General features: G+C 39.5%; 1 protein-coding gene across 5 annotated transcripts in view; it reads left to right on the top strand.

The window, feature by feature from the left end:
• The window catches only part of LOC102374570 (RNA exonuclease 1 homolog), a 32,335-nt gene extending 23,802 nt beyond the window's left edge, over window positions 1-8,533 (top strand). For 4 of the 5 annotated variants that reach the window (XM_025206956.1, XM_025206957.1, XM_006026076.1 and 1 more), the window contains 4 exons: window positions 32-147; window positions 1,557-1,695; window positions 2,463-2,583; window positions 8,184-8,533. In XM_025206956.1, the coding sequence (XP_025062741.1) occupies window positions 32-147; window positions 1,557-1,695; window positions 2,463-2,583; window positions 8,184-8,275 (468 nt within the window). In that variant the 3' untranslated portion in view covers window positions 8,276-8,533. Of the gene's footprint in view, window positions 1-31; window positions 148-1,556; window positions 1,696-2,462; window positions 2,584-8,183 lie in introns of those variants that run through there. The other variant, XM_025206959.1, reaches the window with a different exon arrangement.
• The last annotated feature ends 352 nt before the right edge of the window (window positions 8,534-8,885 follow it).

Raw genomic sequence — 8,885 nt, forward strand, 5'->3', positions numbered from 1 at the left:
CTTTACCACTTGTGGTATTTGTTTTTCTTAGTGTTACACAACACAAGGCCTGGAGCTTACTAGAGTGACAGTGGTAGATCCCAACCTACAGGTTGCCTATAATACATTTGTTAAACCTGATAATGACATCATAGACTACAACACAAGGTATCCATATATTTGAAAATATCATTATTCTTTTTTTAAAAGTTGTGCAATTTTTATTATGTAAGACTGACTATAGTTGAATGAACTTTTCTTGAGACTGTCTTCTACATTACTGTGTATTTATATGATGCTGAAGAGTCCCAATCATGCCACCACATTATTCCCATGCACTATAGAAATACAGATCAAAAAGATATACACCCTGACTCAAAGAGCTCATAGCTTAAGTAGGTATGTTCTATCTTGAAAGGCAAGAATTCTTGTGACTGATTTCTCTCCTTATTGGTTGGGATACTTTAGGCAAGTTTCTGAATATCACAATACCCTTCCTTGGGTCTCACAGTTTATCCCAACTGTGGTTTGGTCTGAGAGATACCATTGACACATTCCTACTGCTTGAATTTCTCAGATGCTCAGTTACATCACTTCAACACTTTTATTTTTATACTTCCAAGAGGTTTTTTTTTCCTGGCCATTGGATGGATATTTCAATGCAGAAAAAAAGGCTAGGCTATTAAGCTGGTAAAACCTCATCTATAGATGTCCCAAATGGGGGAGTTGCTCTTTCACACCTAGCTCTTATTTAAAGAGGGAGAGGGAGACTCTCTCGTATATGTATATATGAGAGAGAGATTTGTGTAGTGTCATTTTGGACAACATTCTTTTTTGGCAGTGTGCAGTATTTTAGAACATACAGAAATACAGGCATCTTATCAAGACTTACTAATAGCTACTGTAGCTGTCACTTGGGCACGAGGTGTATACTCTAGATACAAATAATTTGGCTTTCATGCTCTCCCACTTCCTCATGCAACTCATTCTTGGTTACTCTTTTCGCTGAGGAAGCAGTAAGTGTTTGGGCAGGGCATAAGTTTCAAGGCCTTTAATTTTTTTTTTTTTAGCTGCTGCTTCACCATAAAAAGGAGGAAGTGGTTCAGAATTTGGCTCTTCTGACATCTTTCTGTCCATAGTGCTTATGTACTCACTTCCTTAGTTGATCAGTCTTGGGCTCATGAGAACCAGCTCGAGTCAATTGTCCTCAGTAGGTGATCTGAAACCCAGGTCTCTACATCTACTGTGGCACGGTAACATAATGAAGGGTGGGTGACCAAGGCAGCAGCCCCAGATGCCCATTTAGTGGGGGTCCAAGAATGGCAGCCACAGCTGCAGCCAGCCCAGCCCTTGCTGCTGCTGCCACTGCCTAGGGTACAACCCCTGATTAGTTATGCCTCCTGTGGAACTCATCCCTGAAGAAAAGGAAAGAAAAAAATCTACTTGTCTGTCTGAAATGAATGTATGGTGCTTCCAAACCTGACTTGAATAATTTTAGCTGTCCACACGCATTTGAATTGGATATGTTGTACATTTTCTCACTTTATTGAGATTTGCTTGTTTGTGTTTAATCCGAGATTTTCTGGAGTCACAGAAGAGGACCTGAAGAACACTACAACAACTATTCGGGATGTACAGGCCATCTTGTTAAACTTGTTCAGTGCAGCTACTATTTTAATTGGTCACAGCTTGGAAAGTGATTTATATGCTGTTAAGGTAAGACATGCAGGGATCAGTTCTGTGAAGCAAGGTCTCCAAGATTGTTGGAAACTTGTTCTGTTCTTAACTTCTATCTTGGGTGTTTTTAAGAAGAAAATTTATTACAGTGTGTACTATAGCCCAGTTAAAAATCGGCCAAAAACGTGCACCTCCACTTTTTCAGATTAAACTGCCCATGTTATACCTTTTAAACATATAATAAAATATAGCATGACTATTTCAAGCCATTTAATCATTTTAATATAAGCTAGGAGCAGACATTGTATTTGTCCCTGGACAAGTTATGCCTGTTTGTCCTAGGACAGAAATGTCCTGGAATTGGTGAGTACACGCATCACTCTAACTAGGCTGTAGCAAGTATCTAATGCACTACTGCTCTTCTGCCACTGATTCAATTATGTAATCCTGGAATAACCAGGCAGGCGCACACTGCAATGTCCTCTGATAAACTGCTTGTGCTGCTTATCCCATGAACCATTTTTTGGATGTCTCATTTATCTTATTTATGGGTCCCTGAACAGTTGCACTTGTCCCTGGATAAGCCATTTTATCCCAGGACAAGTGCATCATCTGTCTGTTACCATGGAATGGAGAAGTTATCACACTATAGATCCAATGTTAGCAAGGCAGGAACCTTTTGCTATTCCATAAGCATTTGAATAGTGAAAGAAATATATGAAACACTCTAAGCTTGAAAACATACTGTTTGCAAGCCAATGCAAGGTATTCTTTGCTTTTTTTGTTGTTGTTGTTTTTGTTTTTAGCTATTCCATAACACTGTTGTGGACACATCGATAGTGTTTCCTCATCGGCTAGGTTTGCCTCATAAAAGAGCACTTAAAAATCTAACGGCTGACTATCTCAGAAGAATTATTCAAGATGATGGTAAGAGCCTTTGACTTTTTATATAAGTGGTATGCATAATGAAGGGAAAGTACTAAATTAATTGAGTAATATAAAAGCTTGTCATTTGTCGTAAGTACTTCTGTCTCTCTGCTGTTTCTTCCATAGTAAGGAAAGAATGCTGAAAATGAAGATGTGGGGCAGTAGTTTTCAACCTTTTTGGACTCAAGACACACCCCTCCATAACTCTTGTGAATTGAGTGGTACCCAGTTTCAAAAACAGATTTATATATTATGGTCCTTATCTCCTTCCAGGTGTTTTGAGCAGAGAGGTTAGGAAATCCTTCAGGCAGTGACAATCCTGTGCTGGTGTTATCCACCTTGCTTATCTCCTCCTTTCTGCATTCTCCAAAGGATCTGGTGGCACCCCAGGGTGCCCCAATACTCTGGCTGAGAACCACTGATTTTTGGGGTGAAGTTGTTGCTCTTAAAGTTGTTAACTATTTGTTGGAGTGGCCTAAAGAGTACAGATCTGAGTACTCTCATCAGCATCTTATATATTCTTGTGTGTGTGTGCAGGTTCTGTGCCTAGGCTTTAGTCATTCTGATGCATAATATTACTTGAGATGGTTGCTTCTAATCCAATAGTTGGTATTTTTCCTTTTCCAGGGTTCAGTTTTAAAGTAAATTTTTAGAATTTAATTTCATATAATTTGTCTCCAATGTGTAGATGCCTGTAAGCAATAATATTATCATGTTTTGCAGCACTCAAACCAGATTGTTTCAGTGAAGTGAAATAGCTTTATGCAGACTTCTGTTTTACACAGACTGCTTCCAGTTCCCCAGGCTAGCTTGCATAGCATATGCCACATGCCTACATTGCATTGGGTGCATCAGATACTACATCACCATGTACCCATTGTAACAACCTTGGATTGTTTGTTTGCTATGGTAGGGTGCTTAACCTTTTGACCCTATGGTCCAGCTAAAGGCTATGGGGCCAGTATGGGCTGGATCAAGCTCTGGGAACCCTGCGCTTCCCTCGCCCAGCCACACAAGCAAGTATCAAGCTTTAGGGCCCTTGTGCTGCCTCCGCCCAGCTTTGGAGCCATGAGAAGCCCTGTGCGCCAGATGACATGGCACTGGGGACTGAACACCCCTGTGTTTTGGCAGTCTTTTTTAATGAAAAACAAGGGTGCTGGGAGGGATTTAAGGAAGTAAAAAGATCTTAAGTAGAACTAGATACAAGCTTTAGCCATATTATACGGAAGATTTGTTTTGACTATTGTGGCAGCTGAGGTGCCTGTAGCAAGGCAACATGGCTGGCTCAGCAAGCTCACTGCCAGTGCTAGCCAGAGGCTTTGGTTTGGAGCTTGCTCAGTGGCAGTGGGGGCAGCAGTGGGAGGGGGAAGGAGACCTTGTGCTGCTAGAGGCGGGGAGAGGTTCACATGACGGTGGGAGGGGGGTGGGTGCTGTACACTGGAGGGGTCCCAGGGAGCCTGTGCAACTCCTGGCTACTCTGAAGTTGGACAGCTCTGTTCTAGAGGTTTAAAGCTCTTCTTTACTTGCCTTTACAGAGACTACCTGCTGATTACAGTCCCTGCCAGTTAAACTGCCAGCAAAAGTCAAAATGGTTAGAAATGAATTCATTTTTGAAGCTGCAAATTTTCATAAGCAAGAAAAAATGTAACTTGGTAGGAGGAGAGGAGAAAGAGGGCACCAACCCTGGGTGCTGATTTTTTTAGAAGGGTATCAGAATGGCAGTCCCCAGGGAGCCTCCACTGTTAATGCCAATGCTGCAGTGTGTTCACAGAGCTTGTGCTCAGGTAGTAGCAGCCCCTGAGTCAAATGGTAAGGGCCTGCTTCCCTTACTCCTGCCCTGCTAAAAAAAAAAAAAAAAAAAAAAAAAAAAAAATTGACTCTGCAGTGAAGTCTTAATGAATCTTGCAGACAGCTCACATTTTTAGAATAGACTTTGTGAGCAAATCACTTTTCATGGGGTTCAAAAGTGTATACCTAACCTAAGCAGGGAGGCTATAAATGTGAACAGGAAACTGCTATGTTGTGCAGGAAACAAGATATGGACATAAATTTCACTACTTTGGAACAGTTTGTATGTAGTTTGATATTCAGTATCAAAGGTTCTATTACTATTCTGACAAAAGTGAGATTTCAGTAGAGTCAGACTAAATGCTTGTATTTTGATAAATAGTGATGGCTAGCAACATTCCAAGTTGCATATTAATTAATGCCACTTAAATCTTATCATGGCTTACAGCTCTTTTCTTTTTTTTCCCCCAAGGTGTATTCTTTCATTTGCTTCTCTAGCTGCTCTTAGTTCTGCTCTACCCAGGGTTGTGTGGGTTTTTTTGTTTGTTTGTTTTTGCTGGGATAACTATTTCTTGGCTATTCTAGAGTAACACTTTTAATAAAGTAATTAAAATAAAACACCTGTTTAAACTTTCTAGTAATGTAAATCTTGCGAGATGGACACCTGCTGCTTTTACTACAGGTTTTTTTTTAGAATATAAACAAGAACTCATTTTTATTGCACAAAGTTAAATTAGTTTTAATCGTTTTGTCTCAACTCATTCCTTACTAGATTTTTTTTTTTTAAATAAAAAGAATGGGAAGGAGGATTGCCCAGCTTCTCTGACTCTTCTTGAGGTAGAGAGAGAACCTTTTTTTAAAATCTTGTATACAGATGTGGAGGTGAATAAGAACTCTGAACTTTGGTATCAGCTTGAAGCGCACTTTTTTTTTTTTTTTTTTTTTTGTCAGTAAGCATTTCTCTCTAGGAGCTCTATTTGCAGGAAAGGGATTAGTTGGGAGTTTCTGCTGCCTGTATCACTGCTTGTAATTGCCAAGGTTGTTTTTTATTAGTTGAGTGCCTGACATACCTTCCAGTCATAAGTATGAAGCAGACCACTGTTACACTGGAAAAATAAGAAATGGGTCAGCTTCACGAGACTCCTGGCCCCAGCACATAGTATCTATGGAAGGATATTGTGTAGTTCAAATACTGCTGTAATGTCTGCCAAATGATGAAGACTATTTAAATAAAGATGCTTTTACATGTGATGTGGAGGAGCTATGAAAGACCTCTAATATTTTGGCTCATCATCTGAGATGCATTTTCTTTCTTTGGAAGTCATTGGGACTCATACAGTTACTAATGCCCTGTATTTTACCTTAGCTGGCTCCAATTTATAATACTGTGTATTATGGGGAATGGAATACTGCTTCCACAAGATCTTGTTCTATTTTCATTTTAAGTGGGTAGAAGTTGTGTCACTGGCTTCAGTGAATTGAACCAGTTCTGTGCAAAAGGAAGCTAGATTACACTCTTATATGCTGATAACCTCTTGTATTCCGTCTTCTCTGTAGCTGTGCTTTCTTTATCTAATGGTACTGTGTTCTAAAATGTGTCCAGTATTTTGTTTCAATTTTTTGGAAGCTATTATTTTATGCCAAAAATTTTTTCCTCTTCACTTCCCAGGCTAATGCTTAAGCAAAGCATTAGCCTGGGAAGTGAAGAAGAAGAAAAACTTTTTCTTCTTCACTTGAAGAGTAAAAGGTGTGTTAAGGTGTGTGATGAAAGCATCACACACCTTAACATTTTCTGAAATAAACCCTCACCACGTAAGTATCTAAACCATGTGTGTCTCAAGTATCCACCCCAACCTACCATGTAGGAACATTCTTCCTCTTGGAGGAATAGAATGACAGTTCAAGTGCTGGCTAATGTAGGTTTGGATGGATAAACGTTGTTTGCACAGACATACAACAGGGGTGTGCAAAACAGGCCATATTAAATTCAGATTTGGCCCCAATCGGGGACAGCAGTTTGGATAACTGTCCCTGATGCATTTTGGCTGAATCCAAATCTAAAGATTTGATGCTGATTTAGACATAGACACAACTTTAAATGTTGTTTCTACATACCTCAAGGCACCAGGCGTGGCTCATGAATGCTGCGGCAGATGGAGCATCCCACAGGAGCGCGGGGCGGGCTCCCCATGTGCTTGCAGCATTTCTGGGTCCACCAGGGAGCATGGGGGGGGGGACCTGCACCCCCTCAGCTCAGTGATCAGCTGCAGGGGGACCCCAGGTGCCCCCTCCAGACCCAGGAGGCACCAGTCACATGCTAAGACCTACCTCTGGAGGTGTAGGTTTACCCACAAGTGAGATTTGTTATCCCCATACATACTTGAACCATGCCCTCTCCCTTATCTTTCTCAGTCTTAAGTTCTAGTGACTTTGCAGTTGAGGAAAAACTTAAGAGCAACATGTATGCACAACCACTATCTTTTGGTATCGGAAGGATGGAAAACTGCTATGAAAACAGCTTCTGAATATTGTGAAAGCCTGAGGTTTGGGGGGGGGGGTTGTTTTTGTTGTTGTTGGTCTTTTTTTAAACCAAAGACTTGGAACCTAAGCATACTCTCAGAAGGGAGTCTGTCTGTCTAATGATGCATCTAGAAGAACTTTGGTTACAGATTTTCTTTTTCTCTATATGGAATGGGGGGGCGGGGGGATAACTAAGTGCTCTATAAAAAGCAGTGAAATCCCTATTCTTCTTTCATAGCTGAATCTTATTTTACAATGGAGTTGCATAACTCAACAGCACAAGTAGCTGTGAGAGCAGGGATGGAACAAATTAGTTTTGACTATCAGGAATTCATCAGTTGTGTTTACATCCTGGGGTGGGGAAATGATTGCAGGGTGCCTTTTTAATAAATTGTTCTGCTAAACTTTCTAGGATGAATATACCTGTATAGAAGTCAAAAGCAAAATACATAGGCACCTGTGTAAAACTTCTCTCAATGAATGAATATAAAAAATAAATCTCAGCCTAATACTGCTTCAAAAGTCTGGCTCCCCTCATGCAATTGCCACAGTTGACCAACAGTTTTTATGCAAACTTTAGAAATAGAAAATTCAAAGAAATGGCCACATGCTTTCTTACAAGCCACTTGATTTTTGCTTCTTTTTTTAAAATTTGAATGTGTATTAAAAAAAAAAAAGACATAAACTAGTTATGTGAACACATTAAGAATTTTGCCAAAAAAAAAATCAAGGCTTATTTTCAAAGTACAATGACTCTAATATTAGTACTTAATTTCCTCAATTCTGTCCCAACGTGACTTTCATGTCCCCGATGGGTCTACTAATGTTTTGGGATGACACCTTGTGTGTAGTAGGAAAATAGTGTCTAAATGAAAGTCTGTCATCAGTTGTTGTCCCCAAACTTACAAATCCTAAACTTCATGTGGTAGAAATATGCCATTTGCATAATCTGATCCCACCCCGTTTCCCCTGAGATTTTTTTTTCTCCCCTCCCACCCCCTGCTTTTTTGGTTGGTCTTTATCAACAGCTGTATTATACTCTCAATTAGGGTTAAATGCAATGTTGGTATACTCCTAGATATTCCAGTTACAGTAAACTTGTAGTCTGGTATGGTGTTACTTTTACCATGCCATAAGTCACCAGGCTTGCTTGGTCAGTTCTAAACTTTTCTAAAGTGTAATAGTTAACTTCCTCCTCTAACCTACCTGATTTTTATGATGGCATTAATGGAGAAGTATTGCTGCCCTAATATTGGTTTTCTCCCTTTAAATATGATTTTGTCTCTTACCAGTTGGTGGTCATGATTCTAGTGAAGATGCTGCTGCTTGTATGGAACTAATACTTTGGAAAGTAAAAGAAGATAATAAGGGTAGAAAGTGGTGATCTCTTCACTTCAAGAATGACAGAAGAAATGTGAAACTACTTACTCTTCCATAACTTTCCAGTCCCACTCCCTCATGCAATGGGCAACAGATGATACTAGGAGAACCTTTTTTTCTGTTACTTGTTCACATTTGAAACTTGTATTAAAAGACCAAAATGCTGTAATTATGCTTCATATCCCATGTGTAACTTACTCATTGTATCTATAAGTACTTCTGTATAAGAATGTTAAAGCTTTGGGTGTTGACTCTTAAGGAAATGCGCTTTTTTTTTTTTTTTTTTTTTTTTTTTTTTTTTTTTTTTTTTTTAGCATGAAAGTGTAGCTGATAGAACTAAACAAAAATCTATGCTGAAATTGTTACTGATCTAAACCAGTCAGAAGTTAGAAACTGAAAAGAAGTATTTATGTAATATCTGTGTTTTTCAGTTTTTTGAAAGCTTGTCCCAAACTCTTTCATACACTACTGCATGTCACCTTGCTCTTAACCTCAGAATATCATTGCTGTCTAGGCAGCAGATGAATTGGTTTCCCTTCAACTCTTTGGACCCTTCCCCTCATACATTCTCTTACAGGGTGGAATAAAGACCTCGAGCAGAAAAAAAGTGGAAG

Source organism: Alligator sinensis, unplaced genomic scaffold (genome assembly GCF_000455745.1).
Source record: "Alligator sinensis unplaced genomic scaffold, ASM45574v1 scaffold940_1, whole genome shotgun sequence".
Lineage (NCBI taxonomy): Eukaryota > Metazoa > Chordata > Crocodylia > Alligatoridae > Alligator > Alligator sinensis.